This window comes from Lissotriton helveticus, chromosome 1_1 (assembly GCF_964261635.1).
Source record: "Lissotriton helveticus chromosome 1_1, aLisHel1.1, whole genome shotgun sequence".
NCBI classification, from domain to species: domain Eukaryota; kingdom Metazoa; phylum Chordata; class Amphibia; order Caudata; family Salamandridae; genus Lissotriton; species Lissotriton helveticus.
The window spans coordinates 1,125,016,553-1,125,039,910 of NC_136057.1; the positions used below are offsets into that span (position 1 = coordinate 1,125,016,553).

The 23,358-nt window shown below is 41.5% G+C and overlaps 1 protein-coding gene across 2 annotated transcripts in view; it reads left to right on the forward strand.

Moving 5' to 3' along the window:
- The window catches only part of CEP290 (centrosomal protein 290), a 1,500,249-nt gene that overhangs the window by 221,621 nt on the left and 1,255,270 nt on the right, over positions 1-23,358 (forward strand). For both annotated transcript variants that reach the window (XM_078678872.1, XM_078678869.1), the window contains exons 7-9: positions 1,516-1,569; positions 16,838-16,990; positions 17,092-17,274. In XM_078678872.1, coding sequence (XP_078534998.1) covers positions 1,516-1,569; positions 16,838-16,990; positions 17,092-17,274 — 390 coding nt within the window. The remainder of the gene's footprint in view (positions 1-1,515; positions 1,570-16,837; positions 16,991-17,091; positions 17,275-23,358) is intronic.

Sequence of the window (23,358 nt, forward strand, 5' to 3'; positions counted from 1 at the left end):
TACCCAGTTCAAAAAGCAGTTTTAGTTGCCTGTTACAGAGAGTGTGCACATTGCATGTCATGACTGTGTTCTCTATTGATGTACTTCAATACATTCTGCTTTGGACAAAACTAACAAGAACACACCAGGGCTGGAGCATGGGTGGGAGGGAGTTGGGAGGGTCACCTCTTGTGCTGGTACGCGCTATTATAAATTCTGTGTTGTGTGCGTTGTATCGCTATCCTTGAATGTCTCCACTTGTAATGTATGTTAATTGATGTACCGCACATTGGAAATGCGACTTGCCATAACATTTCGCCCAACAGATGGTGTTTGTATTATTGGAAACTGTAATAAAAGGAAAAAAATGCTCCTCACTAGCCTCTGATAAGCCGAAACTGCTTGCCCACACTACCAAAAAGAGAGCGTTTGGGATTAGTATTAAGCCCTGTAAGGCAATAAGGGTCGTCTGGACTTTCTACATAGTGTACGTTATTTTGGTGCACTACATATAAAGACAGCTTCCTACACCCACAATATAGCAATACACTGGGGCCAATAGCGGCATTGAGGGAAATGCTTTGATCTTTGGCTTAACATACAGCATGAGTAACTAGTAGCATGTTCTTTCCCAGCTTCTGCCTGTTGTATATCACTTCCTGCAAGAATTTATTTTATCTATGCAGTTTCAAAGTTGATCTTAACCCCGAAATTATAATTGCATAATTGTGAATTGTGGCCCTTCCGCATGTAACTCCATCTTAAGTGTCATTACCCTTTTAACAATCTATTTTTGTAGGCCGTTCATGATATAAATGGATGCCCCTCGTCCAACTAAATAGCAGATCAGAGAGCAAATGCCCCTTTAATGACCATGACATCGACCAGCAAGTAAATGTTGCTTCATCTGCTGGGTGTTTTTGTCAGCCATTGCTGCTAATGATAGGGTGATGACATGCATACAGCTTTGTCAGGAGAGCGCTAGTCATTCTCTGCTAGTTTGACTCACAATTCATTCTTCAAGGGGTAGAAATGAAACAGCAGCTTTGTTGGGAAATCTCTACATTGCAAAGACATGCAGATTTGCTGAAAGAAATGTCATCCATATGGTTTGTAAGCTTCAGCTGCTCCCTCCGAAAAACGGCAGGACAAGCATTCCTCAAAATGAGTTTCTTAATGTTTCCTATATTCCTCAAAGCTTACCTTACTATTTTGGAAGGGTGGGGTCACCATGTGATACTATAGCCAAAGATTGGGGAACTAAGGAACATGTAATTGTGAAAGTAAATTTGATTTGGGGTTGCATATGAGGTTTAGAAAAAAAGTATGAATTTGAACAGGAGCTGCTGTTTGCGTGCATGGTCTTCTGAAATTCCTCCCCACGTAGTAGCTTTGTTTTGGAAGACTCCAAAATGGTTATACGAAAGTTATTTATATGAGGAAGATACTAGTGATGATAAACTGTTGCTGCAGGTTGTTAATATTTCCATGTAAAATGCCAATTCTTCAAACTAATGATTGTTTATTGTATTTTAGCTTGCTCTTCGGAATGAAGAAGCTGATAATGAAAGCAGCAAGTTAAGAAGAGAGGTTGGCAATAAGTTATTACCTTTTAATATCATTTCTCTTCATTGTATATTAAAATAGGAGATTTTTTCTCTTTATGACCACTTTTCTTTTCAGAACGTGTACAGTATGGTCCCGTAAGCATTCTATTGTTCATTGTTCTTTGCACGTATGTTGAATAATTTTGTAGTGTAGTTCCTATTATCCCAATAGGCTCTGCGCATTGGAATAATACCTTCAATAGTATAGACCTAGGACAGAGGTTAACTAGGTCTTCTACTGACGATATTAGACTTAAAGTTTTTGGTTTTGCCAGCTAGCTCAGAGTTCACTAGAAACTTTCTCGAATAGGCAAGGAGGAGTTTAACCTCCCTGGATAGACAAGAAGGGATTTAGTTTCTGACAACCATAGAACATGACAACTTTGCTCTCCCCTAATCAAGAGTGTATCTCTAGAGTCGTGTGAAAACAAAAGACAACTTATTTTACTCAGTCAGTTCAGTGCATTCTTAGTTTCACCAGATTGTAGAGAAAAGGAAGAGACGGGCGTGTTCAATAAAAGATGTTATTTATTGATCAGTCTCTTTTCTCGTACAAGAGAAATGAATCGATATTATTGCGATACTTATGGTTAAGTAAAGTGCATACAATAAAAGCAGGAGTATAAAATAATACTGCAGAAGCATTGATATGGTTTCTAAGCCATATGATATTTAAAACTGATAAAATAGATACATACATATATACATTTGACTAATCGTACTCAACTGGTGCTTCTAACCATGCCTACCCCAGTGTACCTGACCTAAGCCTAATACGTGGGCGGGAGTAGATAAGTAGCAGTTTAAGTTAAGTTTGTTTTGCCAAGTGACTGACTCACGAATTCTCTGCAAGGGGTTATTCAGTTCTGTACCTGAGATCTAGAATGGTTGAGGGCTGGTATCTCTCGTCTCTGGTCTTGATATTCCAGCTGCCTGCGAGGGCTGCTTGGAAGCGCCGGAGCTGGATTTCTCGGCAGGAGAAAAGCAGCGTCTCGTTCTCAGCGCGTCAGGAAGGCGGGGCAGCGCCAGCGGGGTCCGCTCTGTGCTGGCCTCTTCGGCAAGTCTCGCTGCTCCGATCTCGTCACCACCGCGTGTGTTTGCTTAAGGCAATGTCGGTAATATTTATACCTGTAAGGTGCCGAGATTGACGTAAGGATGGACATAGATACGTCAATAAGGATGTCATACGGACTGGTCATTAGCACATTCTTTACTGAAGTTCTCGGTGAAATCAAAACAATGGCCGCAGGGATTTTCCCAGGTTGTCATAGGTTTGATTTGTTTTGAGAACTCCGTATGCCTTATCAGGGGCTGGAGGAATAGTGCTTGCCTAATTAGATGGCAAGCGTTATGACCTAATCAGATAACGCGTTCCTGTGCCGTGGTGTGGCTTAATCAGATAACGTTTTTTTGTACCGTGGGATGGCTGCTAGTTAATTATTAACCAGAACAGGGTCAGGAATAGGGGGATCGATACAGACCTATAGGAATACATCACACCCACTCCACGCAGACTATGTCCATATTTACAAATCTAGGCATAGTAAATATACTAGTAGAGCACGTGTATACCGTACCACCCCAAAATACATCCATATGCATTTTGAAACCATGAAATATGCGAAAAGATAAATATATGCATTATATGCACTCAAGCAGTATAACAATGCTAAATAAATTACGCATATTCATACATCATTATTAATAAAATATGAAAATTACACATGAAATGGCTCTTAAGACAGAAGAAAAAAATGCGAGACCATTTCATCACAAAATAAAATATATGTGAACATGCCAGAGGGCAGCTAATGTCTCTAAAGTTCCTAAAATAGAAATTTAGTTCTCTAAGAATAGTTTCTACTTTAAGCAGAAGATAAGTGTCCCGAAAAATTGCAACATATTTTGGGGCCGCTGAAAAAAATTATGTTCCGCTGTCCGTAAACTGGAGAAAAATTGTTCACAATACTTTTTTATCAAAGTTGAAGGCCAAATTCAGGGTGTTGGGAACGCCGTGTGCTAGCTTGCTCAAAAGCCATTATTTCTGCTCTGGTGAGAACATCATATCATTTAGACTCTCGAAAAAGCTGTCAACAGCTTCCTATGAAAGTTCTATTAACTCGGAAAAAGATGTTACCATGCATTCATGAGCATGATTGCCTTCATTGATGTTTCGATCAGCATAGCTGACAGAAGGTCGTACCTGATCGATGCTGCTTTCATCTTGAACCTCACTACCCCTCAATCGTAGTGGTGAAGTCTCCACGAATGCCGTCATCAGGATTGGTAGCCGCTGGGGACAGCACAATGCATGAGCCGTGACCGGACCCAACAAAGTTTCTGCATCCATTGGCGCATCGGATTGTAGCGTCAGACAGGTGTCCAACACGCATTCTTCTCCGCATAGCAAGCACCTTAATACAGGTAAAACACAGCTTTGCCACATTGGTCTAAATGAAAGAAACCAAGTCATGTTCAGGTCTCTAAGCCGGGATAGTCCAAGGATTTTAGATATCCGGTCCCGGTATCCAATGGCTAGGATTGTTTCTTCCCTTGTCGCAGGTGTTTTGTCTGTGACACGGTTTGCCATAGCGAAATAACAGAATCAAAAATAGGATTCCTGCCACTAGTCCCAAAAGGAGAGGAAGTCCACCAAAGATGGAATGGACAAAGTCCGGAAAAATACCCAGAATGGTTTTAAATGGTGTTAAATCCCCCGAAAACACTGTCTTAAATACATTTGAGACTCCACTGGTATCAGAAATATTTAAGATTTCGTTCAGGATTTCTGCGAAATGTATGGGGGAATTAGTTGATAACAATGAATGAATCTCTGCCGTTGTCCTTGCAACTTGGAGATCATACGTTTCTTTTGATGACGTGAGCCTGGTCGGCGTCTGAAGGAGCACTGTTTTCATTCTGCTTAAAGTATCAACTCGAATGGAAGCAATTTTCAAATTCGGCCATAACCTTGCCTCCCTGTCTGGCATTACTCGTTCACAGCACATGACCTTCGCCGTCGTAGTTATGAGATAAGGTATTCCGGGCACCAAGCTACAACATCTGCGGTCTACAATTATAATGTAACTCCCGTTCGATAGTCTCCTAAAGAATGGTTCTATTTGTGTCGCAGGTGTGCCTAGCTGGTGACATGAAAGGTTATTTGAGGACCCTTCACAGGCTCCGTGTAAACTAATACCATTACACAGAAGTGTACCGCTCCCTAGTCTCCCCTTTTTCCCCCTCTCCCCTCAATCTGTGCATCTGTTCTTAGCGCCGGGACACCCCTTTGCCGGGGTAGCTGTTGCGCTTCACCAAATCCAGAAATAGAAATAGAAATAGTGACATCGCACAATTATTGCCACTAAGAAACACTTTCTGGCCTTTATTACTGACACAAGCATGTGAATAGGGCAAGTTCCATGTTGACTTAATGTACCCTTTACCCAATTTTTCGTACATGCCAGCCTGTATATATTTTTGGCAGTATTGAAACCTGAAAGTAGATATTGGAATATTAATTATTCCATGTATTATCCATTCACTGACAGGTCGTTCTGACATTGTCAATGGTAATCTCTCGAGTTTCTCAATGCTCAGGATTGTATAATCAGCACCCTTCTGTGCCATACTGATTTGTTTATCAGTAAGGTTAAAGATATTGAATAGTGACGTTGTGTTGATTAAACGCCAAGGCACATAGCCTGAACGCAGATTTTGTAACGTCCAGCCAAGTTGTACAATAGAACGCAATTGGGACTGACCGTGTTGTAACAACAGTAAGTCTTGCGATATTATGTCGATTGCTGAAGACACAATGCTGTCCAAAGAGTATATTCTGGAGGACAGAGTCATTAACCCATTGTCCACTACAGAAAGTGATTTTTCCAAATTAATACGGTCAATTTCCCGTATTCTCTCTGACGATTCAATTTGAGTTATTTTCCAGGCTTCGTTATAAGCTGCATATACAGAGGCTGCTATGAAGCGTTTTTGATGCTGTTTGCGCAGTCCCATAATGAAATCACGCAAGTCAGCACCATCAGTAAGTAAAGTCAGGTGTTGCTTAATTTCTGCCAGTGTGGATGTTTGTAGCCATTGAAGGCAGAGCTTGCCCACACCGTACGTGGTAATTATCCCTGGGTGTTGTCTTTGGGAATATCTAGGGTCTGGCCTTGTCAATTTGAACCCCTGGATTTTGTTCAGGAATCTGTCTTGACAGTTATTAGTATCTGTGGGCCAGATCAACCACTGTTTCCAATCAGGATGTGTTCTGTTTTGGCTTAATATATGGTTTACGTCTATCTCATCATCTAAAGATATATTACCGTTCATTGATGGCTTTGGAATAGACGGTTTGTTTAAGTCTTTGATTTTGGCTAGGCCAAGACAGGTAGTTTGTTGAACAGTGTCATTCAAAAATATAATTTGTTCTGGGATCATGCAGGCTCTAAACAATGATTCTATACCTTGTACTTGCCATTCCTTTGTACCCTAAACACTTTTTACTCCAACATTTTTGTCCCAGTATTCAAAACCAAATGTACTCATTTGCTCAAAAAATGAGTCTGAATATATCAATTTAGTGTTTGTAAGCATGGTCTTTGTACCTGTCTTATTTGATAATTTGGAATAAAATGTTTCTGCATTACTTGTGTTGAACCCTGAAAAATATGAATATTTGTCATAAAAAGTTCTTGAGCTACCTTTTGGAGGGGTTGCACAGTGTTCCCATTGATTATAATTTAAAACATTTCTAGGTTGTGCAGATTTATGCAGATAATGATTACTATAGTGATTATAGCAGAACATTTTATCATAATTAGACGAACCCTGCAAATAATCATGTTTTGTAAATTTAGCAGACATCACTAGGTCAGACATCATGTTATTAATGCTTTCAACGTCCCAATCATCAGCAACTGAGCTTGGTTTTACAAAGTCACTCAATGAGATCTTGATTTGATGTGGATACTTCAGGATTTCAACCGGACCATAGATTTCATAATCAGTATTGTCCCATGCTTCCCCACCGGGTATAGGATTGGCTGTGAAGTTGACTGAAGAAAGTTCTCTTTTCTCGATGTGTGAAGACGTGTGTGGTTTGAGGACCAAGTTGATTTTCTGGCTTGCTGTGTCCATTTTAGCATATTTTCCCTCAATGAAGTGTCCCAAACATAGTACCATGATGAGCCAAAGTATGAGGATAAGTGCACCTAAGGCCACCCAGAATTCAATCCATGGAGAAATCAGATAGGTTTCTTTCAGATGTTGAAAAAGTTCCTTAGCTTTGTCTTTAAAGGTTTTTGTTGATGTTTGTTCCTTTGATTCACTCAGGTTTTCAGATGAATCATTGAAGTTGATGAAGTAACCGGATGCCGTTCTGTCTATTGTTCCTATTGTTTCAGGATTGCTGTTTGCTTTATTATTGTGTTTTGTTGCAGCAGCATAGTCATTTGTTACTTCATTGTAGATTGGTGTGTCTCTGCTAAATGTTTTTATTTGGGTTTTTAGAGGTTTAAGTTCCATAGCATTGTTGCATAGTCCTTGTTGTTGTTCTGTTGGCATTTCAAATGTGAGTAGCCTCTTAGATTGAACCTATGTGTTTGTAGCAAACCTTGGTGTTCTACTACTTATCGGGAGTCCACTTGGCCTACTGTTCGTTATCGGCCACATGATTGTGGTTTTATCAGGTCGATTGATACAACTCTGTTCTCCTTTTTACCAGCAAGGGGCGGTAGTACTACTGATCTTGTCCCGTTGATAGACAAGACAGGAACTGCTTTTCTGTAAGAAGGCCCAAATTCCTTCTTTACCGCGATCTTTTCTCTGACTAGATCCCCGACTTTTGGAATCCAGACAGTTCTTGCTGGGACAGGTGGTTTTTCTTCAGTGGTCGTTGGCTGTTGTTTCAACTTTATGTTGCTCAGGTCTTTCCTTGTTTCGTTTAAGTCCTGTAAAATAGCCAAACGATCTTTGATATCAAAGCTTTTTTCTTTAACCACTGAAGTCTGACTGTCAAGATCTAAGACCATCATTCTAGTTCCAAACAATAATTCGTACGGACTGAATCCCCTCAGAGAATTTCTTGGCAGGTTATTTAGACTACGTTGGACACTTATTAGATGTTTGACCCACCCAGCTCCCGAACCTAATACCTTCGCTGTTATAGATTGCTTTATGCCTTTGGTTTTTTCTTTACACCATCCCGTTCCCTCAGGTAGGAAGTGAGAAGAGTCCCGCTATGCTATGCTCATTTGGCCATGTTTTTCATACGCTTTAGGGCAAGAAGAAAAAACATTCAGCCAAACCTAGCATGCTTCTAGCGTATATGCCATTATAGACTCGCAAATCTTTTTATAACAGTCCAGACGTCAGCCGAGTGCTGGGGTCTACATCACAAGTGGAAACTAGTCTATATATGTTAATTGGACGCATTAATTTTTATTGTTGATCAATTCTGGAGTGAAACGCCATGCTAATATACCGTTTCTCTCGCCACTGCGATCTCTATTGCAGTCTGGGCAGTTCTTTACAAAGATGTGATGATGCAGGCTCATACCTGGCCACCAGTACACTGATTGTAATTCTTCCAGGGAATCTTTTAGTTTGAGGTGTCTGAGACCCTCACCCATATGTGCGTCTGCTATTAACAAACCTCTCCTGTCCATGTTTGGAATCACTCTGTCCCCCACTCCAGGGATTCGAGCAAAAGGAACGGAGTTTGCATCGATTATGTATGTATAATTGAGTGGATAGTTGATCGGTAGTGCTGAGCAGTCGCCTTTTGATGACGTTTTCACCGCCAGCACTGTTTCACCGTCAATATATTTTACTGCACGCTTTTTCTTGACTACGGAAGCCGATTCAGTTGCTGCCGTTGTGGCTTTCTCAGCCAATGAATTCCTTGCAACGTGAACGCCATCACGTTGATGACTCAGTGTATGTATCACGTGGGTCTTGGTAGTTCTTTTTGCAAATGAACTACTTGTTCCCAAAGCATTTTATGCTTGATTGTGCCTCCTTTTGCATCCTTAAAACCATTCTGAAGCCAGATCTGCAAGTATTCATTGTAAGACTGAACGCAATAATACGAATCGCACACTATGAGTGTGGGGAATTCTCGATCGGTATTTTCTTTTTTTTTTTTTTATTTCAAGTCGTTTTTATTGAAGTAGAAAACAAAAGGAAAGACAATACAATAACTCTTCCATCACAGATATTACTTGAATCAGTTATTGATAGACAATTACGAAAAATGAAATGAAATATAAAGTAAATCAACTCTTGCTTGCATCATTGTGATACAGATACATACATAACACTCAGTGTGTGGAGGTAGCAGGGTAGGCCCTAACGAGCGACAACAAATGTACTCTCGGATAGCACAGGGTAATGTATCAGGAACTCATATAGCACATCAGGGAGGCTCGTAGTGGAACGAGGATATATCTAATGATTTCCACAGCTTTCTATTAGACGGGCTCAACGTGGCTGCCTGTAGCGCAGGATTATTGACACCTCTCAGAAATGTTAACCACTCCTGCCAAATTTTGAAGTTCACCTCCTTCGCACTCTTCCACTTGCACAGAACCACTTTACACGCCAACGTTAGCATTAAATCTAAAAGCATGCGGTCCTGGTCATTTGATAACTGTGGATCGAGCGCCCCCAAAATTACATATACGAAGTCCTGTACAGGCCTTACCTTAAATACATGGTGAATGCAATCAAAAATTTTCCCCCAGTATACACTTAGAGAAGGACAGTTGAATAGCATGTGTGCTAGATCACCGGAACCTGATTGGCAGTTCCAACATGTAGGAGAGTCTCTTAATAAAAGCCAATCAGGTTCCGGTGATCTAGCACACATGCTATTCAACTGTCCTTCTCGATCGGTATTTTCAAGCGCCATCTTGAATGCCAGTAGTTCAGCTCGCTGAGCTGTACAATCTCCTAGAGATTGTGTTTTAGTGACCGCTGGTTTAAATTTCCCTTCGTGCCAGCGACCTTTGACAATCGCGCACGCAGCACTGTAAGCTTGTTTACCCCCAACTGCGGGTTGTGCTGATCCGTCTGTATATATTATACAGCCGTAATGTTCTAGAGGCAGAATTTCGATTGGCGGAGGACATTCAAATTCGTATTGGAGAAATTCTTGTGTTTTTAAGTTGGGATCAAATTCGTATACCACGTCTGTTGCAGCAAGAGAATTAGCCCACTGTATCCACCTTGGATGGAGTGCTTTAGCATTCGGAATGCTTGCCTTTGTTACCGCCTCCAGGGCTGGTATCGGTGTCACGAGGATTATTCGTTTACCTTGTGCTAAGGCCCGCTCCTTTGCTACAGCTGTCTGTACCGCGGTCAGAATTTTTTCCGTTGGACTAAATTTCATTTCAGCCTTTGTGTACAAGTGTGATTTGTATGCAATTGGTACCTTTTCTCCCTCATTAGAGGTCAGGTATGTGAATCCGCATCTTCCTGGGATGACTCGAATCACAAGATTGCGTGTGTTATCACGTGTTTCTAATTTTGTTTTAATTAACATGTCTGTTTGTAAAGATCTCAAAATTTCTGTGTGTTTTTGAGTCCAATTGATTCTTTTAAAATCTGGTTTTATTAGATCATAAAGGGGTTTGATCCTTTCTGCGTAATTTGCAATGTATGTTCTTCCGAAATTTAGGAAGCCTAGAATTGATTGTAAGTTTTTTAGTGTTCTAGGAGCTTGGAGTACAGCACATTTCTCTAGGAAATTGTCAGCCAGGCTTTTGCCTTCACTTGATAATTCATATTCTAAAAACAGGACTGTTAGATGGGCAATTCTTCATTTTTTAAAGTTGAATTTGTAACCCTCTGCTGCGAATCCAAGTATTATGGTGTTCACTCTCTTCAAGTGAGTATCCAAGTCATCATCTGTTAGGTAAATGTCGTCGACATATGATAATGCCTCGTCATCGTATGTTTGTAGTAATTCTGTTACTCTCGTTGAGAATAATCCTGGGCTGTTCTTGTGCCCCTGGGGTAAACGGCAGAAACTTTTTTGCGAGCCATTTACCGAGAACGCAGTCAAATATCTGCTCTCTGGTGCTATATTTTGACAAAAGAATCCATTAGAGATGTCTAATGTTGTTTTGTATTTTTTGCACACTATGTTATTCATTAGTGCAGCACTATGCGAGTTTTGTACTGCAAAGGTTTTGCAACATGAGTTAAGGTGTCTGTAATCCAAAACTAGACGATATGAGTTGTCTGGTTTGGAGACAGGAAACAAAGGATTGTTCATTTGTGAGGTGCAAGTTTCAATCACCCCCTGGTATTCAAGTTGATCTAGGATCTCTTTTACCTGTTTTTTAGCTTCTTGCTTAATTGGGTACTGCCTCTGTGCAGTAGGTTGTGATTTTAACTGGATTTTGTGAGGAGGAGAGTCCTCATCCCATCCTACATGATTTTTATATAAAGCAGGAGCTTGAGCTACTGCCCACTTTCTAGCAAGTGTATATTTTTTATGAATTGGAATATGATTTGAGAAGGCAGGCATAATTATTTCTTCGCCATGAGGACACTCCCTGACCAACTCCGGAGGCCAGTCTCGTTCAGCTAGAAGGATGTCATAGCCCTTGGACAGATTATCCCAAAATAGTCCCCTTATTTTTCTAGTCTTATCCCCCTCTATACGCAATGTAATTTCATATATTTTATGAGGTTTGCTAACTCTGGTATCTGCAGTTTCCACCTGAATGTATTCATTCGTGTCCACTGTCTCCAGATGATTCATAAGGACTTTGCGAGCTATGCTCACTTCTGCTGCGCTGTTTAGCATTGTCTGAGCCCATTCTCCGTTTTTCAGCTGTGTTCTCAGTATTCTCGGCATCTTTGATTACTTTAATACTGGCTACCTTCTTTTTTGGAAATTGTAACTTTTTATTTGGATGAGCAGGTTCCTTGTCTTTGGACTTGACGTGCTCTTCCCTGTGTTCTGATCGTCCTCTTCTTTCCGATTTCTGCGAGGAAGTCTGAAAAGATTGAGAGGGACGTGTATCATTATCTTGATATCTATCAGGTTTCTTTATATTATCCCTATTTCTAAGGTTGTATTTTTTCCCAGAGGGCTCACTTTGGGGAGACCTGCGTCCTTGGTTCGGAGATCTTTCTCTCCGCCGAGGAGACCTTCCTCTGGACTGGAATCTTTTTTCTTTAGGATTGGATTGTTTGTTTCCATCCCAGCTCTTTTTTTGAGTGTTTAAATTATTTTTAATAAATACCTTTTCAGGACTTTCAATCAGTTGAGGTTTTACCGGTATTCCACCCAGACTATCTCTTCCTAGTTCTTCATAGGATTTCTCTATGATTCTGGCAATTTCAGTTGGTTGGTCTGCTATATCTGTCTCTTTTAACCTTTGGCGGATCGCCACGTTTGCTGCTTCTCCCTTTATGTCGGCTAATAATATAGCCGAGACCTGCTTGAAGTCTTTCCGTAATTTCATACCAAGAGTTAAAGCGGGTTCTGGACCATATTCATCTTGAATTTGTTTTAGCACATCTGGTATTACTGACATGGATGGTACACCATGTGTTTTTGTGTATATGGAAGCAAAGACTGTACCCCAAGTGTCAGTCTTCCACGTGTGGTGCGATTCCCATTGGAAGACAGATAGTCAGAATCCTGTGTTTTTCTACCGGGGTGGTGTCTGGAAACACCGCCTCTATTTGAGTGATTTTTTGTGCTAGCCAGACAGGTATTTGTTCCCGTTTTGCGGGTACTTTACCCAGACAGGACTGTATGTTCTGTGGTGTAATTTTATTTGTGTTACCCTGATGAGGGTTCAGCTGTGAAATTTTAATTGCTGGTTGGACTGTTGAAGTCCGCATTACATATTGGACTAATTGTCTATGTATTTTGATTAGTTGTTTTAGCTGTATTAAAAGCTCTGCTGCAGGCATTTCTTCAATGTCTGGATGTGGTGTATATCCGGCTAGGACCGGCCACGTTGCTCCTGGTCTACCTAGTGGACCGAGCCTGGTGATGTGATTATTATGTTTTAGGGCGCCATGAAACAAGAGCAGGTGCTCTTGGAATTTGAGTGGTATTTCCACCTCCTCGAAAGGAGTGTAGATATCCGGTGGTTCCTCTATTTTATAATAGTGGAACTCTTTTGTTACAGCGTTTGCTGCTGGAAAGTTTATCCATTAATAGAATACCTCTTGTCTGCCGATATTCGTGTGCCTCAATTACGAATATGACTGTACCACCTCTCGATGTCAGTCCATTTTCTATACGTTTTAAGGTTATAGATTTCCTTATGTTGACCGGGATGAGTATTGCATTTGGGTCATTTTCCAGCAGAGTATTGTCTGCTACTAGGAGTTCAGCTGCTAGTCTAGCTGTCTCCCTTTCTTCATCACTGTCTATCATTTTACCGACAGGAAGGTTATTCTGTTTGTTTGCAGATCAGGTTTCTATGGAAACAAAGATTAGATGCACAATATTTTGGAACAGTGTATCCTTCAACGTTGACTAAACCAAGAACCATACATAGGAGTCTCCTCCTGCGAGGTTTGGCGGATATGACCTTTCACCCACTCCAGACGTCTTTGGAGTATTATGGGAAAAAAGGGGTTCTGTGTGAAAAAGCACGACTGAGTTACTCTAATGTCTTGTGTTAGTTTTATCGCCTATCCAAACGTTTGGGCGCCATGTAGTGTAGTTCCTATTATCCCAATAGGCTCTGCGCATTGGAATAATACCTTCAATAGTATAGACCTAGGACAGAGGTTAACTAGGTCTTCTACTGACGATATTAGACTTAAAGTTTTTGGTTTTGCCAGCTAGCTCAGAGTTCACTAGAAACTTTCTCGAATAGGCAAGGAGGAGTTTAACCTCCCTGGATAGACAAGAAGGGATTTAGTTTCTGACAACCATAGAACATGACAACTTTGCTCTCCCCTAATCAAGAGTGTATCTCTAGAGTCGTGTGAAAACAAAAGACAACTTATTTTACTCAGTCAGTTCAGTGCATTCTTAGTTTCACCAGATTGTAGAGAAAAGGAAGAGACGGGCGTGTTCAATAAAAGATGTTATTTATTGATCAGTCTCTTTTCTCGTACAAGAGAAATGAATCGATATTATTGCGATACTTATGGTTAAGTAAAGTGCATACAATAAAAGCAGGAGTATAAAATAATACTGCAGAAGCATTGATATGGTTTCTAAGCCATATGATATTTAAAATGGATAAAATAGATACATACATATATACATTTGACTAATCGTACTCAACTGGTGCTTCTAACCACGCCTACCCCAGTGTACCTGACCTAAGCCTAATACGTGGGCGGGAGTAGATAAGTAGCAGTTTAAGTTAAGTTTGTTTTGCCAAGTGACTGACTCAAGAATTCTCTGCAAGGGGTTATTCCGTTCTGTACCTGAGATCTAGAATGGTTGAGGGCTGGTATCTCTCGTCTCTGGTCTTGATATTCCAGCTGCCTGCGAGGGCTGCTTGGAAGCGCCGGAGCTGGATTTCTCGGCAGGAGAAAAGCAGCGTCTCGTTCTCAGCGCGTCAGGAAGGCGGGGCAGCGCCAGCGGGGTCCGCTCTGTGCTGGCCTCTTCGGCAAGTCTCGCTGCTCCGATCTCGTCACCACCGCGTGTGTTTGCTTAAGGCAATGTCGGTAATATTTATACCTGTAAGGTGCCGAGATTGACGTAAGGATGGACATAGATACGTCAATAAGGATGTCATACGGACTGGTCGTTAGCACATTCTTTACTGAAGTTCTCGGTGAAATCAAAACAATGGCCGCAGGGATTTTCCCAGGTTGTCATAGGTTTGATTTGTTTTGAGAACTCCGTATGCCTTATCAGGGGCTGGAGGAATAGTGCTTGCCTAATTAGATGGCAAGCGTTATGACCTAATCAGATAACGCGTTCCTGTGCCGTGGTATGGCTTAATCAGATAACGTTTTTTTGTACCGTGGGATGGCTGCTAGTTAATTATTAACCAGAACAGGGTCAGGAATAGGGGGATCGATACAGAACCTATAGGAATACATCACAATTTAGTAGGTGTTAAATGGTAAGTAGTGCAAGAATTCCACATTAGTGGCGAGTGGTTGTAAAGTGTAATATTTATTAACTTGCTCTGAGCATTTCTGGAAATCATATTGTTTGTCCAAAGATAAAGGCAGTGAAGTAAGAGGAAAGAAACTTTTTCCTGTCTACGTTTGCAGTTTCACATGTTGATCTTGTATGCACGTTGCTCTTATGCCTAGTTATATACACTTGTGATACCTAATGAGATGTGTTGACCTATGATGGCAAAGCAGGAAGTATTGTGTATCACGCAGGTGCCTGGCTAATGACTGTAAACTGCTTTTCATTCGCATTTATGGACAGCAGGCAGGAGAGCTACTCAACTGAGGATTGTTGGCAGCCCCATAATGTTTATGTATGTGGTAGCCAGATTTTGCTGATAATAATTGTTCTGGCCTTTATTAATAGGATTCAGAGATCAGTGCCAGTACCAGTACCAGTGTTGCTTCGTCTCAGGACCTGCCCATGTAATCCTCTTGGTAGATACATTTATAAACGTTGTGACAGGATGTATTGTGTGCGAAATTATATTATATATTTAGTTAACACACATATACTTTACCAGATTTTCCAGACTGTATTGTATGTTTTTCTCCTGGAGTATTTATTGAATCCAGTATTGTAATAGGAAGGCAACACTTTGTATGTGGCAGCATTGAAGCTCAGTCTGAGTGTCCCAGTAATCTTGATGAGGCAGGTAATGGAAGTTAATGGCTCCACTGAGAGTGCAAGTTGTGGTGTTTCACTGGGAGAAATGTAAAAAAACAGTCAAACACGAGTGTGAATTGGTGCTGAAACACTGATTTGGGCAGCTTATTCCCCAAAATCACACAATAGGAAGTATTACTGTTGTTTATCCCTCTACCACCCAACCCCTACCAGTTTCCGTTATTGGAACCTTCGGCAGTGGTGGATAAAAAGAATATGTGGCCAAACTCCACTTTTCTAGGAATCCTGCCTTCAGTGGTATTAAGGACTGGAAGGTTGTCAAAGGAAGACATCTCAGGGTGCTTTTTGACTTACAATGTAGATTCACACTTGGTGGCCTAAACTCATCAGATATTCTGTGGATTTAGAGCACTCTTGCCCAGTTTCACCAACTCAGCCGAGAGCTAATGGCCTACGTGGTAGAACGATACAGGTACGTTTACCTGTAATGTTCAGTAACAAATGTTTCATGTGGTAATATTGAAAGAGCGCCATGGATTTCTTGATCTAGCTATTTTATTTGCTTGGAGTCATATTTGCTTGAGATCAGTGCAAACTACTATTCTTCTAATATCAGGAGGTTTTAAGTACCTAGACCTCTTATAGTTGCATGATGATGATGGTTCTGGATAGGGCTTTCCAGGAGTAATAAGCAAAAAAAAAATAGGTCATACACAATGAACATCAGCATGCCCTAGACCCTAACTGTGTGAAACAATCTGTAGCTGTAATATACTATTAAATGATTAGCTGTAGCTATAATAAATTGAGTACCAGTTGCAACTTGGGGACAGAGTAAAATAGATCTATTTTCCAAACTGCAAAGTAGATGTAGTGTAACTGGAATGTTGCAGTTTACATAGGGATCATCACATGTGACTGTGATTTTGTTAACCATTAATATTGAATCTTTATTAATTGTTTGCCAATTTTTCGGCCAGTTACATAAGAAAATAATATTAATGAAGGGAGAGCTTGGCTACAGATTGGGGTAACTAACACAGTTAAGCTCTAAACCAAATGGGTGTTTAAGCCATTGTAGGGCATTGTTCTATACTAAACCTTAAATGGTGCAACACAGTATTATTAAAATTACTTTGGTATTCTCATAATTAAATGTACTGTTTCAGGAATTAATTGGTACGTTTTTTATGTTCACACTTCCCTGCCTTTTTTTTGATGGTTTTCTTTTGTAACTTTTGCATTTTCATTTCTAACTTTACATCTGCTGTTTTCCTTTTCTTTCGTTTTTAATTTGGAGAAAAAACTTCTTAAGAGAAAGGTAAGGAACAATGCATTCTGAAACTTGGACTCATTAATGACATCCAGCTAGGTTTAGGTGTGTTTATCCTTTCCGTAAATAGAAGTGCTTTCTTTTCCCAGCATTCATTGCATGATTATTGCTTGAAGATTGAAAATTGAGCCCAATTTCTTTTTTTTTTTGCTTTGCCAATAGAATGAACAACTCAGACAGGATGTCAATGACTATCAGAGACAAATCGATTCCCAGCGAGAAACTCTCATATCACGCCGAGGTGGAGATGCCGACTATAGGGCCCAGTTGTCCAAAAAGAATTTGGAGCTTGTGCAGTATCTTGATGAAATTCAGGTCAGTACATTATGTTGCCAATGTGGATTTAAAAAGACTTCAGTTTGCAAGTGCAAGTTTTCAAATCTCATTGAATACGCAATTGTTTTATTACATGATAGAATCTTACTGAAGCTAATGAGAAGCTGGAACTTCAGAACCAGGAAATGACTAAGAACCTGGAAGAATCTGTTCAGGAAATGGAGAAGATGACCGATGAGTACAGCAGAATGAAACTTGTTGTGCAGCAAACCGATAATGTCATGGACCAATTACGAAAGGAAAAAGAACAATACAGACTTCAGGTAAACATAGTTTATCCATGCTTGTAATTTGGCCTCAAAGTTTCTCTACTGTATTTTTGTTCCTGAGCAGAGCCATATCTTAATTGACTGGAGCAGTATCAGCCCATCAATTGCAGGAATGGGTATTTTGATTGCCTCCACTTCTAAAATAAAATAACTGCTCGGAAATATACTTTTATCACCAACAGAAAAAAACACTCGGCTACGCAACAAGTCTGTTGTAAATCATGACATTGTATTTAAAATACTCCCAACCTAATCTTGTTAACATTTACAAGATACTTTATTTTGTAATGTGGGCAGGCAAGCTTCATAAGTGAGAAATAATATTTTCACTAACTATATGTATGCCTGGCTAGGTATGAATTGTTCACCATAAGCGTATAAGGAATTCTTGTGTGTAGATGTGTAAATATGAATGGATTTGATAAATGGCATGGGTCATTGTATTCAACCATCTTGGTTGTTGATCAGTAAACATCATGCATTGTATTGTATTGTATTGTAATTGCATTTATATAGTGCTTACTACCCCTGAGGAGGTGTCAAAGCGCTTTTTCGGAGAGTAGCACGCTACTCCGGGACCCATAGAAGATTAATGTTGAATTAGTATAGTGAAACATGCAAGTACATTCTAAATGGTGGATAGGTTAGTCAGTTAATTGGATTTGGAATGATAGCAGAAGGATTGAGGAGGACAAAGGTTTGTATTTATATAGCGCTTGTTGACGCACGCTATTCAGGAAGCCTACAAAGGATTAGTGGTGAATTAATATGGTGAAATATGAAGTAATTTCAGTGGTGGATATTAGTCTGTTACTTGGAGTGAGAAGGATAGCGGAGGGATAAAAGGGGAAGAAAGATTTGCATTCATATAGCACTTGTTACCCCTGATGGGTGTTGAAGCGCTTTTCTGGCGAGTAGCATACCACTCCGGAACCCATAAAGGAATACTGTTGAAAATTTGTATAGTAAGAAAATATGAAGTAATTTGAGTAGTGGATATGTTATGGGAATTCTAGAACTCCATTCATATCCCTCTGTCTAGCTGTGGTTATGGAAGAGTTTATGTTGGCTCAGTGCTGATATGTTATATTCCCATCTCTGCTCAGTGTAATGGCTGGTCCTAGTTTTGTGGGAAACACTGTCACCAACCAAATCCCTCAGACCACATGAACACACTTTTAGTGGCTTTTCCATGCTTTCCTTTCCATGGTCATACAATCCTCCGGGATGGGTAGGAGTGCACGTCCTCTCAATTTGGCAACCCCACTGTTGTTGTTCCATTGTCTGTGGCATGACAGGTTCTTACATATATCCCTACTCATTGTTTTTCAGTCTTTCGTTTCTCAAATCACAGGCAACTAGGAAAAGTTGTAATTTTGACAGATTTTCATTTAGCTGTCTCCTTTTTTCATTTCTCAAAGACAGTTGTGCAATGTTCCCAGTCAGTGTATCAACTGTGCACGTTCCGTGTCCAGCAGGGTTGCCTCCTTATCAGAAATGCTGTTTCTAGAGAAACAATGTTCACAGAGAACTACGATTTCTGAGGAATTGTGTAAAACAGTAGCCATTAGTTGTAATTGGTAAACATTGAAACTACACACACGTTGAGGTCGTGGTGTTTTGGCAACTTTACCTTTGATCTAGCCATCATAGATTTCACGTTATCTATAAATCAGAAGCTTGGCTAGGAAACAAATCTGTCTTTGTTGTTTCATTTCTAACTCTTGTTTGAGACTGCTCTTGGCATGCAAGGAGGATCTTACCCCTAAGAGGGTTAAAGCTGGATAGTTCTTATCTTGCACATCTAATGGTAAAGCCAGCGAGTTGATGGATGCTGCACTTAATCCGCCTAGGACACAAATTGGGATTCTCCCTGTAATGAACAATAACAATTGTTTGCAAGTAGGGGACTAATTTCTAATTAAAAAGAAGTATTTTCCTTCTGTGTCTGCAGTGAGTCTCATGGGTTTAATAGTATCCATTACGCGCTTGCTAAGGAGGCAGACCACTGGACCAGAGTCCACAGAAGGTATCTAGGGTTTTTTCCCCATAAGGTGGACAGGGTCCCCAACAGAAGAAAGAGGGGTAGACAAAAATAAAAACAAGACGTCCTCCAACGGCCCCCAAAACAATCCTCAGGGTAAGAATTAGTCCCAACCTGACCACAACAAAAATATGTTTCCTGAAACGAAGTCATGGAAGTTGAACCCCAAATGTTAAGAGTGCTATTGATATTGGCACATGAAGGTACGCTAATTGCCCCAAAAGGGCGCAGCCCCCTACTGATGGACAGACACCTGGGTTGGCTAGTTTGATTCTTGGGGAGGAGGTTGTCCCAATTACCATGAGCGTTAGTGCAAAGGTTCCCCTACTGTTCTTGAGTGACAAATAGATTGTGCCTAAAGCCCACGTGCCTTCCAATACTTCCAAGTACAGGCAGTGTGTCATCAATGGGCCATTGATGGAGGCTCTGATGGACACAGGAACCAGCATGACTATCTTCAGGTGTCGAAAAACAAAACAGGTGTGTGGAGGGTCCAGGGGAATTTTTAATGACCTGTCTGCTCACTCCCCTACATCAAGTTACTAAACACACAAAAGAGCAGACCAGGTCTGAGAGGGGTGTGTGCTTGCGACAGTGACCGTGTGGCACTAATAGTGAATGCGTGACAGAGGGGCTGTTTAAAAATAAAAGCCTTTGATGGCAGAAGGCTAAAACAATTCCCATCAGACCACCCATGTGGTGGAGTTTACGTCACGTGGGAATTGTTAGTCATACCTCCCCAAGTCCGACCATATAGTGCCGGTACGGGGATGGATATCAAGAGTATAATCATAATGTTCATCCTCAAGTGATGTGAATGAAAAAAGTGTGCAGTGCTCAAATAATACAAATGGATAAAATGAACTACCCAGACTCCAAAAGACATTTTAAATAGGGGTCCGGGTGTCTAAATTAAAAACACGCCAAGTAGTACGACTACTCTGTGGCGCTGTGCAGTACGGTCGACATGTTTCAGCCTTATGGGCTTTTGACCCGCCTTTCTTCAGGACCTATTGGTAGAAATTAGCTACTGCAACTTTCTACTGAATATTTGTGTAAAAAATAATAACAGTCACAAGAATGTACTAGAGAAGTTACAATCATACCAGGAACTTAAACACTTAAGTATCCACTGGAGGGAGAAGGATAAATCTTCTTCCCAGCTTTATGTGGGTGATGACCTCACCTCACCCGGCGACCGCTCGGGAGTATGAGGCCCCGCTCTGTCCGTCGGTGCCTCAGGTATTGAAACGAGCGGAAGTGGAGGCCTCACCCACCCACCCACCACTCATCACCCACATAAAGCTGGGAAGAAGATATATCCTTCTCCCTCCAGTGGATACTTAAGTGTTTAAGTTCCTGGTATGATTGTAACTTCTCTAGTACATTCTTGTGACTGTTATTATTTTTTACACAAATATTCAGTAGAAAGTTGCAGTAGCTAATTTCTACCAATAGGCCCTGAAGAAAGCCGGGTCAAAAGCCCATAAGGCTGAAACATGTCGACCGTACTGCACAGCGCCACAGAGTAGTCGTACTACTTGGCGTGTTTTTAATTTAGACACCCGGACCCCTATTTAAAATGTCTTTTGGAGTCTGGGTAGTTCATTTTATCCATTTGTATTATTTGAGCACTGCACACTTTTTTCATTCACATCACTTGAGGATGAACATTATGATTATACTCTTGATATCCATCCCCGTACCGGCACTATATGGTCGGACTTGGGGAGGTATGACTAACAATTCCCACGTGACGTAAACTCCACCACATGGGTGGTCTGATGGGAATTGTTTTAGCCTTCTGCCATCAAAGGCTTTTATTTTTAAACAGCCCCTCTTTCACGCATTCACTATTAGTGCCACACGGTCACTGTCGCAAGCACACACCCCTCTCAGACCTGGTCTGCTCTTGTGTGTGTTTAGTATCTTCAGGTGTCATCTGATGTCCTCACAGCTGGTAATCCCCAATACATTATACCAGGTTGTGTTAGCAGACAACTGTGAGAGGCATTAACCTGTGGCTCTGGTTCCCTTTGAGTGGGAGAGGTTGTGGTCTTGGGTTCATTGAAAGTAGCTGTGAGTCCTGCAATGTCTGTAGACTGTCTACTTGGGGATGACTTTGGAGCACACTGTCTGGAAGGAAGTGGAGCTCCGGTCCCACCTGGATATGTGAAGGTTGCCTGAGTGGGTGTGCCTGACCACAAGGTCCGTGACAGCCTGAGAAAATAGTCCGCTTAACTGCGTAAAGGTAAAGTTGCCAAAACACCATGACAGTCCGTGACAGCCTGAGAAAATAGTCAGTTAGGCCTGGAGCGTCGAAAAATGGCTGCGTTGAGGAGAAAGGGCAAGGGATGTGTGAAACCTGCCCCAGAAAACTCCCACGGACTGGGAGATTTGCCCCAGCTGGCTGGTTGGCAAGCTGAGGGAGGGCTCACCAGGGAAGAATTCTGCAAGACTCAGAAGGAGTGCTCTGCCCTTGAGCATCTCATGCGACAAGCCAAGGCCAGTACCCAAATTCGCCCCACCTGGAACTCTGGTTCTGTGTGGAATATAGAGGGCATAAATCCGATACAAAAACTGATGCTTACCTCATCCTTCAAGCTGATGATCTAATAGATGTGTCTGAAGCTGCCTAGTTTCTGAGTAACTTTGATTTAACTTCAGGGTACTGGCAGATTGCCCTAACTGAGAGGGCTAAGGATAAGTCTCCATTCTTCACCCTAGCGGCCACTTGTAGTTTAAAGGGCTGCCTTTGGGTTAAAGAATCTCCCTTCCACCCTCCAGAGGCTGGTCAACAGGGCTCTGGTTGGAATGGAGGATTTCAGTGCTGCGTACCTGGACGACATTGCAGTTTACATTTCCAGCTAGGAGGATCACTTGTTCCACCTCCAGGAGTTGCTTCCCACCGTGCAGCAGGTTTATCTTACTATCAAGCCCAGCAAGTGCCAAAAAGGGCAGGGGTCTGTGGTGTATCTGGAACACATTGTTGCCGGGGGCTAGGCATCCTAGCCCTTCCAAGCCAAGAATGATTCTGTTCTGGCCTGGTAACCCCAAAAACAGAGACTGAAGTGAGGGCCTTCCTGGGCCTCACTCGATATGACAGAAGGGCTATGACATCATTGTTGCCCCCTTAACTCGTTAGACTTCTAAGAACAGCCCAAGAAGATGTTCTGGACGGAGACTTGCCAGAAAGCCTTTTAACACACTAAAGGAGGCCACGTGTACCTGTACTCAAGGCCTCTAACTTCTCCAAGGAGTTTATAGACCAGACAGATGCTTTGGATCATGGTATAGTGGCTCTGCTCTCACAGCTCTATGAAGAGGGCCTATATCAACCTGCAGCCCTTCATCAGTAGAAGGTTGCAGCTCAGGGAACAGAGGTGGAGTGCTATTGAAAGAGAAGCTTTTTCTGTGGTCTAGGCACGTAAGAAATTGAGACCATACTTTTTGGGACTCGCTTCCAGTTTCGGACTCCCCAATGGCTCATGCAGACGAGGAGTGAGAATTCCAAACTATTTAATTGTTCCAACTCCCTACAGGGATTGGACCTTACAGTAAAGTACTGATCTGGGAATGACCACTCTAATGCTAATGGTCTATGCAGATTCTTCCGCCTTAGTAATGAGAAATCCCACGAGGGCGAGTAGTTCTCCCCACTTTCAGATAGGAAGGGGCTCCCATGTTAGACCTGTCATCCTTGGTGTGGTCGTCCCCCAAACCTTTTGCCTTCACCCCTCCTGTGTTCTGAATTTGATTTTGTTGGATTTAGGACTGTGCCCTTTACAACTGCTAACCAGTGATAACGTGATGGGCTCTACCCCTGATTGGCACATTTAATTTACTTATAAGTCCCTCGTATATGGTACTGCGTGTACCCAGGTCCTGTAAATTGAATGCTACTAAAGGACCTGCAGCACTCGTCCTGTAACCCACTTAAGTAGCACTTTAAAACATGTCTCAAGCCTGCCATTGGTGCAGTTTTAAAACTGCTAATCTGATAGAGACTACTAGCTGCAGATTCCTTTGCGTAG